Source organism: Rhea pennata, chromosome 10, assembly GCF_028389875.1.
Source record: "Rhea pennata isolate bPtePen1 chromosome 10, bPtePen1.pri, whole genome shotgun sequence".
NCBI classification, from domain to species: domain Eukaryota; kingdom Metazoa; phylum Chordata; class Aves; order Rheiformes; family Rheidae; genus Rhea; species Rhea pennata.
Window position 1 is genome coordinate 3,988,360 of NC_084672.1, and position 18,693 is coordinate 4,007,052.

Genomic DNA, 18,693 nt, shown 5'->3' on the forward strand with positions numbered 1-18,693 from the left:
CCTTTTTACAAACACAGTGTTGAACTTGAGTCAAATATGGGTAAATGTTTCCGGAGTAAACTGAAGAAAGTAAACATTGTGAAATAAGGATTTGTTTCAAAAATTGCTGAAAAAACAAAACCCCAAAAAAGGTATGCACCAAACTTTTGACCTAAATTTTTTAGGTGCAAAATCAAATCACTTCTTTTGGTTGAAATGAAATAGTCATCTGACTTAAAGAAACCTTCTATTTCTCTTTGCAAGACAAAGGATCTCTATCTATTCATCAGAACTGTTTTCTCAGATGCAAGTTTAGACCCTTAGATGAGGGATTTTAAACTAAGCAAAGACAGCTTTACAGAAGACACACAAATCAAAATCTTTCCCATTTTTCTCTTAGCTTAGCTTTTAAGAGCTCAGAGTTTCAGAGTAGTGAGCAGTATCAAGATTGTCATACCACTAAAGAAACACTTAAGTCTCCTAACAATTTGCACCTGGGCAGGTAGGCAATTTTTCTTTGATAAAGTTAATTAAAAAATTAGGGCTTTTTAAATGTGTAACTTAATACTGCTATTTTTCAGCTTCTAGAGCACAGTAGCAAACTTGACAGAGACTGTTCCTCTAATGAAGTCTTACAAATTTATCTGTGAATGAACATCATTCAGGGCATGATAATTACATAGCTGAATTGATACTGGCATGTTTTTTATGATCATAATGTCCTAAAAGCAGAGCAGTATCAACTTGCATAGGTGAATTCTTCTTAACCAAGATGATTAGGTTTCTAACACATCCAAACGGTAGAAATCTTTTCTATTGCATGTGTATGTATGTAGGGTCGACTTATACTAGCCCTCCAAAGCGTCCTACATGTAGGCTTTTAAAGAGATAGTCTCCTACAGCATTGCTAAGTGCCACAGGTAGCTGAAGTATGATCACCAGTTAAAAGGTCTCTCTCTGTCAATGCAGAGACATTATATCAGGCAGGAAACCTGATATTTTGAACTTAGGGCACAAATTCTATTTGCTCACAAGTAGTCACACCGTTGGTTCAGCCATAAAAGCTGTGCAAAAGTTATTAAGGGAAACTAAAAAAGACTAAAGGAGATTAGTTGGATAACTAACACTGACCATCTACCACTTTGCCTGAACCTGATGGGGCTAAATACACTGTTTCATTTTAATCACTAGGGATACCAGCTGCCTAGCTGAAGAAAAAGGAATAATTTTCCCTGATGTTTTGGGGAACTGGACCAGACATGGTATTCAAAAGCAAACCCAAAGCCCCACTTGTCTTTCTTTCAGCTTCTCCTATAACCTTATCCCAGGGGTCAAAATCTTCCCTGGACTTAACTGATCCAAGTATCTAAATAGAGAATCCTGCACACCACAGTTTGCATCATGGCCTGTAGGATACCACGTTCAAAGCACGTTACAACCAGACAGGAACTAACCATGGCTCCCATGTAGCTGTAAAGTCTTTCTGGCTGTCTGCTTAAGCAAAGCAAGCAGCACACACCAAAACTGGAGGCGTTCCAAGAACTAGCCACACTGTCCCCTCAGCAAAGAATGGGACCTCAAGGAAAAGAAAATTGTATTCAGTGAGATTTAATCACACAAAGCTAAGAGAACAGCCTGGGGTTATTACTAATGAATATGATTTAAAAATCAAAACTATGCATCAGCACTAGGCAGCAAGAAGCAAGCACACGTAATGACAAGATGGTTGTCCCAGCAGCACAAGAGTCAGAGAGCTCTGACTGGTCTCTGGTGATTGGGGTCAGCCTTAGAGAGGAACAGCATCTGATTAGGAGACCCACCCTTCCATTGCAGAGGAGGTTACCTTGCCAAGAGGAATTGGCATGGGGGTAACACAAGACACTACATCAGGCAACTGAAATGGGAGTTCCCTGAAGAACAGCTGTATTTAACTAGGAAGCGAATGGCTGCGGTATGAGACAGGGAGTGCCCATGCATTTCTTCCAGTTTCAAGAGAGATTCTGGGCACCATCATTGCTACTTACTGGAGTTATAGCTCCACAGACACCCATTGGTTCATGCCTGGTGAAGCAGACAAAGTTTTCATCTGCAAAACAGAAGAATAAAGGAAGACAAAACAGTCAAAACCCCTGTTTCTACAGAAACAGTGTAAGATCACTGCACACTAACAGGTTGGGGACAGGACATTATAATCCTGTATCTGTTCATTTTAACTCACACCCCAGGGACACCCCAGAAGGATGAAGATCTTTTTGAGAACAGGCTTGTGTTAGTTCAAAAGCCAAATGCTGCTCATGTTCATAGGGAACTTTTTAAAACCATTGGGTTGATTCCTCCCACAAACTCCCTGTGTTGAGGCTCAGGGGAGGTTAACTCTTTACTACACTGAAGAACAAGTGTGAATTTCATTCAGATTGTCTCTCACTTACAGAAGCAAAATAATTTTCTCCCTGAACTACCCATTTTGTACAGGAATCATTTCAGTGCAATAAAAAATGCATTTCTGGTAAGAAATCACAAAAAGATGGAACTCTGGGAGTAAAGCAATGCTGTTTACGTTAAAATGCTATGATCACTCTTCCAAAGTGAAAGCAGGAAGGGCATTTTCCTTACAAATTCTTTTTTGCTGAAAGCCTAGTTTCAGTGGGAAGATCTCACTGAAAACTCAAAAATTTCTAGTTATAGTTTTTAGAAATGATCTCAAATCAGTACCAACAACCAAGGTCCAGGCAAGCAACACTTCATGTCAGTCTGAGGGTGATAGATCTCAGTTTACGTGACTGACATCATTGTCTTTAGACTCTCTGCCGACTGGACAGGCAAAACTAGCTCAGCCCTTCAGGGTCTTTCCTCTGGCAAGTAATTTTTGTCTGCAGTGTCTGTTCTGCATACACACCCAGTGACCAGCACCATGCAGGGACAGAGCAGGTTGATTTTCAAAGTATACCACATTGCTCATCATGCTACACAGATATCCATAGTCTTAGTTTGTTCTCCCCATAACCGTATTTTCCACTTATACAGATAAGCCAAAGTATTCTCTCTATCATAGAAGAGCAGTGTGACTGCTCTGGCTACAAAATCTAGGAAAGGTGTTGATAAACTTCCTCTAAGTGTCAAAAACTTGAGAAGACTCCTCCAAGAGCTCAGCACTTTGGCTCTTGAGAGGAGTTAACATCTCAGTCTCAACATCAAGTCATCTTCTCTTCAATAAAAGTTAACAAAAAACACTATCTCATTTCTCAAAACATCTGTGTGGCCAGCACTATCAAAGGCGCCGGAGCATCAGTGAAGCAGGATGCACAACTAGAGTCCATGTCAACTCTTCTCTACATACCTGTGGTGTCCAATGTAGGACAACATAAGCCCTGCTGCCACCTTACATTCATCTCTAGAAATCTCTGTCACAATATTTACTGGCATCTTAATCCATTTCAGCAATTCTTAATGCAAGAATTTGCCTTCAACGTGTGTGCGTGTGCACGTTAGTTTTCTTTATAAGAGTTGGCCTGAACTTAACAGCAAAAGGGTTCTCTTAAAAAAAAGTGATGAAACAGTCCATCCAGTATTTTCCAGAGGTCTATTCTGACATTCACATTGTTCTCCTATTACCTTAGGTCTTGAAATCTATCTACTTAAACAGATCTTGAGACAGAAAGGAAATGCAAGGTTATTTTTGCAGGTTTGCAGAAGCAGGCCTTTCCCTGCACCCCCTTTCTACAAAACCTCCCTCCCTCCCCCTCAGGCCTGATTCTATACCAGCGCTGAGGTTGAGTCAGAAGGAACTTACCCACTGGAATAGTTCTGCCCTGAATTTTATCAGCCCATCCAGCATAATATCGAAGTGTCTTTATACAACCTTCCAGGTCAATGAAATAAGCCTGCAGAAAAGGTTTTCCTGTGTCCATTGTTTCCAGAGTCTGAAACAGCAAATCATATGCACTGTGAGACATATCAATATCTTTTCTTAAAAAAAGCTTTTAGACGAACTCCTCAATTTTCTTTTCCCCTAAGCTGCAGACATGGAGTTTCCTTCCTTCACCTTATATTTAAGGAATAAGTTAGTTAATACAAATAAAGTAGAATGGAGACAACTAGTCTCAGTAACCCTGATATATGCACAGGTTGCTTTGTTCAGTGATTTAAATGAAACTGTCTTCTGGAAGCTCCCACAAGGTGGTTGTGGGTGGAACACAGGGCGGTGGTCTGAGGCACTGCTCAGATGCAGCGCAAGTGTCATGACTTCACTGTAACTGACCCTTTAACACAGATGTTCTGGATTCCAGATGGTGTCACTGAAATCAGTCTGACCCACTTTTATTTGGAAATCTACTTTGCTTCCTGCTTCACAGTCTTAAAAGCAACCTCTGAAAAGCCTCTTTTGTCCACAAGATGATAGAAAACACATTTTTCACAGAATTCTAGCAAAGTAGCCTTTGGGCTCAGATCTGCACTTATACTGAGGCAACAGATAAGTTGCTTCACTGAAGTTGCACTAACGTAGAGCTGTGCTAAATGGAGTCCAGTTTGGGCCTGTGTCCTTCTTGCAGCTCTGGACATTAGCTCAGTGCATGCTTTGTTCTCTACTCAGGTCATTAAATGTGATATTGATGGAAATGGCCAGCACATCCATAAAGGAAGTACTATCCCTTGGTAGATTGAAACATCTTTGTTTACATATGAAGTCATACCCTGTCATCTTCCGCAAACATTAGGGTCCAAACAGCACTCGAACAGACATTCCCCTCGGAATGACTAGGATTATTATCTGCGCTGAATGTCTGCTAAAATGACTGATTTTTATAAGTCATTACTTAGCATGCAGCCAAGGCAGCTAACGGCTGGTTTTCTGCAGTGAGAATAACAATGCCAAAAAAGCCCTCCCAGATCAGAAGGACAGAAAGTTTGAAATGCATGTCCTGGTTTATGGAAAAAGGAAGTCCCTTTGAAGTCATACCAAGAAATGGGCAGAAAGCAAAGAGGGTTTATTCTCATACACACACACATTTCCCCCCTCCCCCTTTTATTTTCAGGCCAGAACTGCCCTCAGACCTAGAAGTTCTGTTTCTGCCCTGCTGGAACTGGAGTCTGCCATGTGATTCCAAGGCACTGTGCTGAGAAAAGAGACCCAGCTCGAAGTAGTCATGCAAGTACAAGCTCCTAAGCACATCCCACATGACTTAAGTACTGCTCACTTTAGTGAACTTCAACTCAACAACTTACGTATACAACAGCACTGCACGTCAGGAATGCCATACTCCTGAAGACAAGCAGAGCAAAAGTGCTGTGCTGAACTAGCGATGGAATTGGGTATGGAGAGACAACAACTCCAAGCTGAGAGATGCTATGATTTGGGAGAGATATGGAAAGATGTACAAGTCATACAAGTCTCAAGGCTTCTAGCTCTGCTGCACATCTTAGGTCAGCTCCTTCTCCCCTTGTTCTGTACAAAAGGATTCCTTCCTCAGGATAGGATGGGGAATCATTAGCAATAGTTCTTCAGTGCAGAAGTCCAAGTTAACACAGCTTCATGGCTATAAAGAGATTTTTCTGAGCCAGTACATTCAGTAGGGAAAAAAAAAACAGTTCTCACTTACACACATTTTAAGTTTTGGATGGTATCCAAAAAGAGAAAGAGTCTCTTTCCAGACCCCCTTTTTAGGGGAAACAGTTTGTGAAGAAGTCAAACTGGCCTTGCATCTTTGTAATAAAGGACCAAGTGAGTTGCTCTTTTTTTAGGTATGTGAATGCTACCTAACCTGAGAAACAGATATGAATATTGATGACTTAAATCAAGAGAGAATATGTTTATTGATTTAAAAATTGTAAGCAATGTTTATAATCTCTTCAATCACTGAAGTCTGAGAAGAATTCAACCACATACAAGAAACACCACCATTTTCTAGGACTCCCAAAATCATCCAGTAGGAAGATAAGCCATAAGTTGTGCTTGGACTCCTCTGTCCTACAGAAAGGGGGAAAGAGGGGTGGAAAATAAAAGGTGGCCACATGTTCAATTTCAGAGAATATATACAGGCAGCATCAGCTCTAAAACACATCAGAGGAAGTTCGAGCCTGTGCCACTGTTACTTGTTTGAGTGGGAAACACTGGGACTTTCTCACCCTAGACTCTCCAAAAGGCCAAATCCCTCACTCCTGTATGGGAGAGAAGAAAAATAATTGTCAAGTCTGAACTGTGGTTCTCCTTTGGAAACACTGAAATCTGTAATACAGGACTAGGATAATAAAGTCCAGACTGACACATGAGAAGCGAGTTCAGGAAGGATTTGCAGCTGTCACTGCCCAACACCAAAGCCCACTGGCTCTGAAAAAGCTACCTGGCCTTCCCAGCTGTACAAAGAACAATGGTGGGAGCAGGCAACCTAAGCCAGCAGTGGGCACGGGGAAAAGAGCAGCTGGAAGGTAGGTCCTTACTGTGGGATTCCCTCCTCCCCAAAGACCTTAAGGGACATAACATGAGACAGGGATGCAGCAAAACTGGAGGGACGGAGCTGAGTTATCAATCAACTGCTGCTGCTTTATCATTGTTCCCCAACCACTGTACTTACTGCAAGGATGACTCTGTCTCGCTCAAGAAGATCAGCCAGCTTGTGCAAGAGCCGTCCTCTGCTTAAAGCATCCATCTGTCTCCACAGAGATCCCCTCTGGAATGCTGCCTTTGCTGCTTCCACTGCGTTATCTACATCAGGCTGGAGCAGCCACACAAAACAGAAAATGTTAGGTTACAACGAAAGGAGCTGGTCAGTGACACAGAAGCCACAGAAGGCTGCCTCCTAAGTGATGCTGTGGTGGCTAAAACCTAGTTCTCTGACAAGATCACCTCCATTTTGCTCCTGGATTTCGACCTCAGCCTGCAATATCCCAAGTGGCTTTCAGATATCTAGGATCTTGCCTGGGCTGATAAACAATCTTGGGGTCAAAGCGCTAATAGGGTCTTTCAAAGGGAATTTATGCAACTGGTTTGTTTACAAAGTAATCCAGAAACATCTTCCTGCCAATATAGCATGTAAATGACAAAGCAGGGGAAAATGGAGAAACAAGATCTCAGTGCTGTTCCCATTACAGCTTCCCAAATACGACAGGTCCTTGGTCTGCATGGATCAGCATCATCTAAACAAAAGCGGAATGGAAAGTCCCCCTGAGAGAGAGACCACACTTTTAGCCAGGGGAACAATCACAGTTCTGACCCCTTCCTTTAGTCCCACCTTCTCCTATGTGAACCCACATCAGTAACAACTCACACCAAGAAAGCTCCCTTAGATCCTAGATTGTCCTTCAAGAGTACCTCCACTGGTCAGGAAGGGTTTGCATATTGCTCAGTGGTAGGGCAGAAGCATTCTAACTAGAGGAACTTAGTGGCACAGTGCCACTCTCCCCTTCTCCCCCAATTGCATCCTGGACCAAATCTGACTCCATTTATATGCTACTCAGGAGGGCAGTGAATTCCCCAGGAACAGAAGTGTGGGAAGGAGGGAAATTTCATACATTTGCTCTGGCTACTACATGCCCCAGCAGACTCTTCCCTTCTCTCTCCTTCCCCCACCAGTATTCATTGATTAAAAAAAAAAAAAAAAAAAGAAAGAAAAAGAAAAAAAAGAAAAAAAAACCACACACAGAGTCAAGGACAACATCCCTAGCCAATGAAGTCAATGGGAACACTGCCATCAACATCCAAAGTCAGGACTGCACCCCAAGCATATATATAAAGCATGTTTCACACTGGCTTTGGGCAGGATCCTGCTCTGTATAGTGTCTGGCACAGCCCATGCCTCACTTCAGTTGACAGAGAGCTCTTTGCATCTCACTACCATACGTGGCTCAGGTGGATGGGAAAGGAGGGAGGTTTCAGGCCTTGACTGCTGCTCATAGCACCTTGCTAGCTGCTCTCACATGTCCTATATCAAGTTTTGTCCAGTCAAACTGGATCACGATCCCCTGCAGTGCGGTATACAGCTGTGAGATAACCCCTACACTACTTCAAAGAGTGGCCATTCCCCTTCCACAGGGAAATCTGTGGTGCTGAACAACAACAACAACAACAAAGAAAAAAGCCACAGGGAAACACATTGCCTTCCTACACTGAAGGCTCTCATAGAAAACTGAAAGTCATCATCCACTGAAATGATACCTTAGACTAAGTTTGACACATTGGACTAAATTTGGCTCCTTTTCTTTTCAGGTAGATTACACAGCTTTAAAAATAAACTGACATATACTGCTTAGAGAAGAACTCCACCCTTTGAAAGGAGCTGGTAAGGAAACCCTTTTAAGAAGCTTGTGCTGTTACGGGGTGTTAAAAATGGCTTTGGTCAAGCAAGGGTGGCTGCAAGGCAGAGGCAGCAGAGCAACTCTTGCACATACACACACAGGCCCTGCCTGGAGCCTGTCACTGACAGACAGAATGGGGCCAGAGACCTGCAGCTCTGCTTGAGGCAAGGCTCGCTCCAGTTGAGTTAATCTGGATTCAAAATAACTGGCACCTCACAAAAGCCAGAATGCACCATCAACTGCTGTGCATTTATGTCCTCTCCATCCTGCCTGCTGGAATGAAGACTCAAGTTGCAAGAAGGCAACATTTTAAGTGACAAAGCAGACAAGAAATACAAGAAGTGCATCAGGTGTGATTATCTTTCCATAGCAGCGATTAATCAGCTTCTGTGACCAGGCTGGGAGCAGCAGTGTGCAGAGAGTCAGGTCTGCAGTGCTGGGCTGTAATCTGTGCCATTGGTAGAGTGTTCACAGTACTGAGTGCCAATGGCACAGTCCTGGCAGTCATGGGAACAGGGATGAGATGGCCATACGGGAAAGAACTTCAGTATGTGCCCAGATTTTCCCCACCATCTAAACATGCAGAAGGGCTGTGGTGCTCTCAGCTCCTGCAAATGCTAGAGCAGTTGTCTCCTGGAACAGTGAGGTCCGTGGGACTTGCTGAGGCTCCAACTTGTCCTAGGAGTCTCTTGCTCAAACACAGGCAGAGGGAGCAACTGTGCTGAACAACACAGCCTACATGGGGGCAGTAGCAAGGGAAGATCCTGCAGGATGGCTGGACAGCTATTACTGCAGCTTTGATAGAGGCACTCATCCCTGTGGATTGCAAGGATACACTCACACCAGCAAGTGAAAACTGCAGCAGCATTCCTGACTAGCAGACCACAGTCCTGCTCTCTTCCCCCCTCTCCCTTGTCTCCCTGTTTTGGCTGCAAGCTACTGTGATTAGAGAGGCTGCCCTGAGCCTCTTCCCCCAAAATCCTGCATGTTGATGATGTTGCACTCAAGAAAACAAAAAGCAGTGAAGCACTTGTGCTTTGCCCCCTTTCCAGCAGGATCACCACTGGACACACTTATTTTAGTGGTAGTGTGAAAGTGTGAAAGGTGCATCTTCACCAATGACAGTGTCATAGTGCTGCTGTCCAGAGGCTCTGGACAGGTAGCAGTCAGTTATATTCATTCTTGTCCCTTTCCTTCTTAGATATTCAGGGTACTTACATATAGTGGCTTGGGGATTGCAGTCATTAACAGACAAGCAAAAAAGCTTCCCCAGAACACCCCCAAATGCAACACCAAGTAAGATCTTGTAAGTCAGCACACCCTCAATAGGCCTGAAAGCTCAGACCAGCAAAAAAACAAGGAAATTCTTAAGGAAGGCTGAAATGCCATTCTTAATCCATCTTGTTATGACTAGGCATTAGGGGAGTCTGAGTGGCGCGTTCATTACGGGATGTTGCAATAGGTAGGCACAATGCGTGACAGAGAGACTCATAACTGTCAAGGTGCCAAGGACACACTGCAGTATACAAAACCACAAGGTCTGCACCCCGGTGCTTCGTTTTGAGCTATATAGGATTTATTGAGTATTACATAAAAAGCTCCACTAAGAGAATGTTAAGATTGCGAAGTCAAGCACTGGACAGCTGGGAAACGCCAGCAAACCTTTATACCTACCCTAAGTGCTTGTGTCATGATACAGCCCCCAGTTACACAACTGCATACCATTTTCCCCCTGAACAAGCTTACACAGATCTTCGTTCTAACTACTTCCTCCACCTTCCTCCTCTACCGCAAGTCTTGCTCATCACTGCTCCACTTCCATCCTGCAACTTCTTCCTCTCTCCTGCCTCAGTGCCAAGCTACTGAGCACATTGGAGACCATCACCCCTCAGTCCCTGTGCCTCATACTACCACAGCTGGGAAGACACCTGCAAAAAAAAAGTCTGCTTCTGGCTCAGTGCAGACAACGCAGCACTAGGAAACATGCAGGGATGGAGGAGGCCCTGTGGAGATTGTCTTACTTCCATTCGATTGCTATTTCTTCAAAAACTCCACTGTACACATCCTTGGAAAGGCATGTTTCTGACACAGTGCATGAACATACTTTAGCTTCTCAGTTAGAACAGGTTCAGAGCTCCCCTGCAAGCCCTCTGCAAAGAGTCTATACATTGCAGTGGAAAGCATCCAAACACATTACCTACAGCACTACCAGTCTGCTGTAGGGAGTAATATTCCTGCATCCTCTTACCTTAGCCTGCCCTTGCAATATGAGAGGGGCAGGGTGCCTGTGAACAGAACCCCCTTATCACTCTTCAAAAATCCACGAGGGAGGGTGAACTGCTCAGAAATGGTTGTGACAAAACCACAGCTCTGCCCTGTGGAGGCAAGCTTGCTCTGCAGAAAGCCAGTCCACACAGCTGCAGCCCTGCTGCCCAGGCTCAGTGGCAGCCAGCTGAGCTGGGCGCTCCTCTAAGGAGGCAGCTCCTTTCCCCCTGCCCTTGTTGGCTGCTGGCAAGCTGCTAGAAAACAGCCCATCCCCAAGTGTTAGTGACAGCACCAGAGAAATGGCAACAGCTCAAGTATTTTTGGCCTTGACACAGCAACAGCTAGAGAGGGTGGAAGTTTCTGGGGCTGCATCATTCATTGGGGGCAGAAACCTAATGAAGAAATTTATTCCTGTCACAGTTATCAACCTGGCAAACACTTGGACACTCAGCCTTTACTTGGAAGGCAGAAAGCCTGAGTATCCAACAGAAGCTTTTGCCATTTTATTTTCAGTGCTTCTTTCCCCACCTGAAACTTCGCTTTATCACTCTAGTGCTCCAAAGAGCATTTCCATCTTAACTGCAGAACAAAGAACCAAACCTTTGCTCCTAACCTTAGAAAATTTTGGCCAAGTTTCAGAACCAGAGTAAATTGTCATCACCGAGGTATTAGCTGCCAGATTCCCACCCCTCACGTGCCGCCTAATCAAACATACTTGGCATGGCCAGGGAGGGGCAAGTTTCTGTTTGGGGTTAAGGAAGTAGAGTCCTGCTGCCAGCTAGTCTGAAGGCAAGCACAGCCCAGCCAGCACCAGGAACTGCCACCTCTCCTGTGGTACTGGCAACACAGCCAAGCAGGGCTGCCTTGGGGGACAAGATACTGGAAAGCACCACCTAACACAGCTCACCACTTTCTGCAGTAAGAGAGTGCTTCATCCCAACAGACTAGAGCCAGATTTAGGATAGGAATGTTCAACCAGGGCAAAAAAAGCTTCAGGGGATTCAGCTTGCCCAGAGGACAGTAGGACATGGCCAATTGTCACCAGCAGTTAAAGAGCTGGTTTGAGACACTTCTGCTCGCTTAGCTCAGCCTTTTCACTAACTGAGGTCTTGGTCTAACCCCACTCAGTTCCTCACACAAACCTACTTACAGCAGGAAAAAAAATGGGTGTGATGTAAAGAGGTAGAAGAGGAGGCTTTTAGCATCCAAGGTGCAGCTGACTTATATCCTTGCTTCCAATTATTCTACACATGTAGAGGTCAGGGATGTGCACTGAGCATCCATGGGCAGAGAGCTTCAGTGGCCAGCTCCAGGGAAAGGTTTTCAGTGACTCTTCTGCAAATCAGAAGCTGAAAGCTACCCCTGTACTCAGATGGGGACAAGTCTCAAGTAGACAAGCTGCAATACCGGCCTTTTAGTTCTGCATAACAGTTTTCCTTGATTAAGTCATTAAGAAGTAGGCTTGAAACTCAGGTAATACAATGCTCTGTAACTGCTTGAGGAGACACTTAGCTCAGGGAACAATACTACAGTCATGGTTTCTGCCTCGCAAAATACAATTGCATCAAAGTTAACTCCACTGTTTACATGCCACTGCAATTAAACACAATTAAGCATCCTGTTCAATTAATATAATGAAATTATACATAATGCTATGTTCTGCCCCTATCTGCAATTACTTCACAGGTGAAACAATCCACCATGGCAGTGTCTAAGAAGGCTACTTCTAGTGCCATCCAAAAGAACTGCTACCTTGTGTGCCAGTCACAGGACAACTGGGGGCTTGTTGTGACCAAGTACATTTGCTCTCCTCCTGAAGGATCAGGCTGTGTAAGCAGACACAGCGTAACACCAGAAACCACTTTGTCCCTGCTCAACTAGTCACCTCTACCAGCAAAGGGTCCTCAAGGCAGCTACATAGCTGGAAACCAGGCACCCAACCTCAAGTGCTGGGCAAATTTAGATACTAAAAATATATACATACACACACACCACAGTACAGGCAAAAGTGTCCCACATTATTACTTCCTGCCTGCAGCAATGAGCTGCCCTGGTATGGCAGGGAAGCCATGAATCACCTTCCCATGACATACTACAAACAGCAAACTCTTGGGCTAGCTCTTCCCCATACAGCAGTCCCACCGGCCCACGTGTGATGAGCTGTTTTGGACAAAGTGTCACATTTGACTGTTCTTCACCTCAAGCTATTACCAAACCCAAGCAGTTATGCCCCAGGCTACAGTGTAGTGTTCTAAGGCCAGAGACCATTAACGTTCATGGAAGATACTGGTTTTGTTTTAACTGACAATTGTCATGTTTGTGTAGGAGACCAGAACCCATGATATCAGCTGGAGTATCACCACAGGGGATCTCTAACAGAAGATAGGCACCATTTGCATGACTGTGCTTAAAAACATTCAACAAAAACTAAGTGCTTGGGAGAATTTAGAAAAAGGATGAGCTTCACTGAGCTCACATTGAGCTGCACTGCAGCTTGTTGATAAACCACTCCTAACATGAGACCCAAGTTCTGTCAGGGAAGTTCACTTATAGCAGCTACTTCTTCACAACTTTAAAAACACATGAATGATGCTGAATCTCATTTCTTTGAGTGTTCAGGGGGCATTTCCTGTATTGACCTGTAAGGGAAAGTGACTCAGCTGAGCTGAACAGGACTGATCCTACCCACCCAGTGTAATCCTCTGTCAGGACATCTAGTGTTTCAGGCCTCCTGCTCAGTGTGGCCAGCTGTCCATCAGTTTTCCCTCTGTATACTTTCCTGAAGAAGGAGATCCCTTGGAAGCTGTCCTTTGCCCACCTTCCCAGCAACACTTACCTTGTCTCCTTCCTCAATGTCACAAATTTTCTCCAGCGTTGAGGGGTTGTAGGTGGGGAACTTCTTACCACTTGTAGAGTCATGCCATTCATTGTTAATAAATATCTAAATAGAGATCAAGAGGAGGGGAAGAAAGAAAACAGTAATGCAGGTGATGCAAAAATCCAACAAAAATAACCCAGATCAACCCCACACTAGTACTCCTCAAAGGTCCCGAGGATCCTCAGTTTCCACTGACGGTAGAACAAAGCCCATTCAGGCTCTTCCTGGGAGGCTCTGCTTGATACAGACAGCATTCGGCCAAACTAGAACCTGAGCCAGAGAACAGACCAACCAGCCTTCATATATCCAGTCAGTTTTGAGTGAGAAGACAGAGAATGGGGCCCACCCAGTAGAACACCAAAAACTGGCAATGAGAAACAGTTTCAAATACATCTCCATGGGAACAAGAAGTAGACACCAAGTAGAAATCCATATGATTCAGGCAAAAGGAGCCCCTTGTTATATGTTACAAAGGAAATGTCAGCACACAGTATTATTTAGTTGTTTGTATCCTGCCCTGGGCTACTTCCATGACTTGGCCCTCAGCACTGACCAGAGGATGGTAAGCACAGGCTCAGTTCTACCCCACCATGCCTTGTCACAGGATGGATCAAACCTCCCACATCACTTGGAGTCGCCTGTGACAAGATTTAAGTGTTTCAAAATATTGCATTTCCAGAGCAAGAACAAACAGTCCCAGTGTTGCGTAACTGAAAATGCATTAAATACTAGAGTGTTGTTACTCACTGTAAACAGAACATGAATACCTATATACAAATAATTGATTCAATGTGCATCTTATAACACTGCCAAGTTAGATCAGTGTGGATGTTTTATAAATAACGATACTTTAAATAAGATTAGATGAAACAATCTTTATTAGTACCCTGTTAGCAGCTGTAAGCTAGTACTTTTACTTGGAAGTCTTCCATGTTTGCAATCTTGTTTATGAGTCTCCACACACTAGAAGGAGATTAATGTTGCATCTCTTACATCTAGAACTCCCACCACTTTGGGTCATAATTTTCTTTCTTTGAGTAGCTTTTTTTCCTGAAGTGAGTTTTTTCCCCTGACTATTTCTGCAAAAGCATCCAAGCTACAACTGGAACAGATGCTGCATTTTTATGCCCACCTGTTTTGGTCAGGCCCAGAAGAAAAAAATTCAACATGACAAGTTGCCAAATGAAGTCACAAGAAAATTCGTAACATAAGAAATATTAAATAACCTGGAAAACAGAATTAATTTGGGAGCAAGCGTCAAGTGCCGCATTTTAGTTACATAGAGAAAAAAAAAGTACGTTTTAACTCTAGCTTGCCCTTGTTCTTACAAATGAAGAAAGACCTTATAAATGTAAAATAAAAAGACTGTAAAGTTACATAGTCAGGTACATGCTTACAGACTAAGGATTGGGGAATACCATTTTTCCTCAGTCCCAGCATGAAGCATTAATTCTATGGCTTGGGGTAGAATAACAATAATTCCTATAACAATTGCTGGAACATAAGAATGATGGAATCAAGTTGTTTTAAATAAAAGATATACTGCATTGGCATGATTCTGGGAGTCACACTGCATAGCTTGAGCCTTCAGTATAGCGAGTCAAACAGCAACAAAAAAGCAAACAAGGAAATCCTCACAGTTGGGATATCTTATCAGCTGTTCACATAACATGCCAAGAACGCAGGACCTTAGGTGGTGGACAGATCACTTCCAACACACATTCATCTCTCAAGTATTAAGGTGCTCTATACATAACATCTGAAAACTGTTGAAAAATCTTCCTTTCCTCTCCCCCAGCCCGGTAACTAGTAGAACAAAAAATAATCTCTCTGCTAAACAGAGGAAAGTGTACTGTCAGCTGTAAACATCTGGCAAAACTCAGCTTGTAGAAAACCCCTTGCAGTTTTATGAAAACGAACTGCTGCTCGTTATTTTCCTCAGATGCACTGGGAACATCAGATCAGATGTCAAACTTGCACTTGCAATTAACACTGGTTTCCACTTCTAAATAAGTATCTAGATACCTTTAATGCACAGTCTCTGGCTAAACTCTGGAGAATGAAAGAGGGATGTTTTAAAACATACGGCTGCAGGATCAGATCCCAAAGGGGTATTTAAAAATGTTCACAACAATAAAAACAACACAAAACAGAACATTTGGATGTTTAAGAATCCTCTATTGGCCATGTCCACGCCGGACGCAGGGAAGGCAACCATTTGTGCAGCGTTATGCCATTCCACAGTCAGCGACTGCAGATAAACTTGTCACTTATCAGCAAATTGTATCTTTTAAAAGAGTGGATAAGTTTGGAAAGCTCAAAATTAGTCTAGTCCAGTGATTACCACCAATTGTTAATCTGTTTCAGTTCTTCAGGACGCATAACTCAAATCAACGCCTCACTGGAACAGCTATCGCTGTTTACTCCTTCCCACTGCAAGGGAAAGAAATTCAAGGTCTGTACATTTTTATGCTTAATAATGGTAACAATACTTCATACGCTCCCCTCCAGCTCTTTTCGGCCAGACACATAAGTAAAATTGCGGCAACCAAGGCCGCCTAGAACCGTAACAAGCCCAGATATTTTCCCCGGTGCAGAAGGCAGCGGGTTAGGCTGTTGCGGAACAAGAAGCAGCACGGCTATCGCAGAGCTACGGCTGCTTCAGGAACAGGGATCGCCGCGGCGGCGCTCGGCTCCGCGCTGCGGCCAGCGTCGTGTCGGAAGGACTCAGGATCCCAGCACAAGCCCAGCAGTCAGGGCATCGCAACAGCTTTAAGGGAAGCTCCAAGAACAGTGCATTTGTGCAGGTTTTTCTACCCTAACTTCTCACTCCATGGGGAGGCCACAAGCAGCTCCATCAGGGCAGAGGAAATAAGGCATCAACATTACTCACTTTACGGAGCTGCCGGGCAGCCCCAGTCCCAATCTGCAACCCCTTCCTCAGGCCCAATCCTGCCAGACACCATCCTTCCTCCCAGCATTTGCCAGCCACCAGAGACACCCCACCTCAGCACCAATACCACGGTAGAAGCCCACCAGCACAGGCTCCTTTCTGGCAAACTCCATCCCACGTCCCACCTCACCTCAGCACCCGCTGGCCTCGATGGAGCTGGCAGCAGGCACCGGGAAGGTGCCCAACACGCTTCCACATGGGCTTAGTGAGCACACAGAGGAAAAGCCCCCACAGAGACCCACAAGGGGCTGCAGCCAGCAGCACAAAGCCTTTTTTTTTTTTAATTTACTTGATTTCTTGGGCTTTGGGCACAGGAGAGGCCAGAGCCTCCCCAGAGGTGACACCAGCATCCTCTCACTTTAGGGACTAACACATCCATTGCATCCCCACAGGTTCACTGCTTAGGGCATCAGAGGGGAAAAAATAATAATTAAAAAAAAAATCAAGTTGAGGGCATAAAAAGAAAAGGAAGACGATCACCGCCAGCACACGCTCCGCCGAGGTTCGGCGGGCGCGGCCGGGCCCGCTCACCTTGGTGTACTTCACCTCCAGGCTGCGCAGGGGCCGCGGCAGCGGCACCTTCCTGTCAGGCTGCCCGTTCTCCACGGCGCCGTTGAGCGCGGCCATGGCGGCGGCGCCGTCGAGCCCGCGCCGCGCCGCCCTCTGCCGCTGACAGCCCGCGGCGCCGCCTTAAGAGCGCCGCCGCCCGCCCCCATTGGCCGCCCCCGCCCCCGCGCCCCGCCCCGCCCCGCCCCGCCCCGTCGCGCGCCCCGCGGCGCGCAGGTAACGGGCGGCGCCGCGGCGCTGAGGGGACGGGCGGGCCGCGGCGCAGCGGCGCTCGCCTCGCGGCGCCCGGCGCCGTTCGCGAGGGCCGCGGCCGCCTCAGGGAGGGTGGGTGGCGGCCCCCAGCTCCGCGCTCGTGCTGGCGCCGTCCTTCGAGAAGCCCGGAGAGATGTGGAACGTGCCTGAAGCGGCGGATCCAGGCTCGGCGCCGGAGCGAGTTGGCCGAGTCGTGCTGAATAAAACACGCGAGCGGCTCTGCAGGGCCAGGGCGCGAGGAGCACCCTCATACCCCCCCCCCCACGCGTGGCCCGTCGTACAGCATATTTTCCACATAACAAGCGGCAAGATGCCAGGAGTTATCTTACAAAATGTTTCACGGAATCCGTAATCCCCAGCAAGAGTCAGCACTTCGCTGTTAAAACGCTCAGAAATACTCAGCACTTCCAAAGGCAGACAGCCCGAGATCGCGCGGCGGCCTCGGAAGCCAGCGCTGGCTCGGAAGGGAAAGCACCCCTGGCGAGCCAAGGCCCGCTTCCTGCGGCATCCGGATATCCCTGGAGGTCGTCCGTCCAGGTGGAAGCCTGTCTGCTCGGGGCACGTTTCATGAGAGCCGACAATAACACAAAATAAGATGATTTGCCCCACGACCTGAACATTTTTATCACATCGCTGCAGTTTTCTCTGCTGCAAGTCAAGACTGAAGGACTCACCCTGCATAGCAATAATAAGCTCAGGTTTCCTCTTTGGATGACAAGGTGCTTCAGTTATATATAATTTCTGGGAATAGCCTCAGGTGCAATGACAGAAATTAAATGAGCATTCTCATGGACAATTAAATGAGCAAGCATTTATTTTTAAGCTGCCTATTCCTAACTGTTCAGTTGCCTTTTCCCACCAGAGATGCACATGCATCATATCCAGAAGAAACCCTTAAGCAAATCACCGCATACCCGTAGTCACAGTAAAGAGGAATGTGGATCCAGCTATTTTGGTTGTCATCAGCAGAACTACAAGCTGACTGATGAGATTCTGCAAGTCCAAGTCGGAGGCAGAAAACATTTCTGTTTATTCCTCTGGGTGAGACATGGCCATGGATCCGTTCAAGGGCTTGTGATGAACTCTGGCAACCCAGCTTTTGGGGGCCTCCAGTAATTTACAATTTCTAGTTTTACCATAATGGATCACAAGGCTAGACGCAATAATTTGATAGTTCTAATATCAGGGAGCAGGGAGGAAACAGTTATAAAGGTGGTACAATACTGGTAGAGTTAATCCATTTCAATTTGTCTTTATTTTGCCTACAGAAATGCTCAGCTGAAGTGGAAAGTACTCTTAGTATTAGAGGACAAAATAGCTGGGGGAGGAAAAAGATGAATAAGAAGTTCCAGGACAAGCAGTGTCTGAACAGTCATGCCAGTGGGTTGTCTTGTATGGAAAGACCTTGTCTCTTCATCTCTCATGAGGATTTTTTTTTTTTTACAATACATTCAAGGGAAAATTATTTTAGACATTATTACTTAGCTCTTTAAGGTAACGTTGGCAAGCC

At 45.3% G+C, this 18,693-nt stretch overlaps 1 protein-coding gene across 1 annotated transcript in view; it reads right to left on the bottom strand.

Moving 5' to 3' along the window:
- ALDH1A3 (aldehyde dehydrogenase 1 family member A3) overlaps positions 1-17,012 on the bottom strand; it is a 39,031-nt gene extending 22,019 nt beyond the window's left edge. The window contains exons 1-5 of the mRNA XM_062583639.1: positions 16,896-17,012; positions 13,370-13,474; positions 6,549-6,689; positions 3,770-3,899; positions 2,004-2,065 (exon numbers count right to left, since the gene is read on the bottom strand). Coding sequence (XP_062439623.1) covers positions 2,004-2,065; positions 3,770-3,899; positions 6,549-6,689; positions 13,370-13,474; positions 16,896-16,991 — 534 coding nt within the window. The 5' untranslated portion in view covers positions 16,992-17,012. The remainder of the gene's footprint in view (positions 1-2,003; positions 2,066-3,769; positions 3,900-6,548; positions 6,690-13,369; positions 13,475-16,895) is intronic.
- Positions 17,013-18,693: the final 1,681 nt, after the last annotated feature.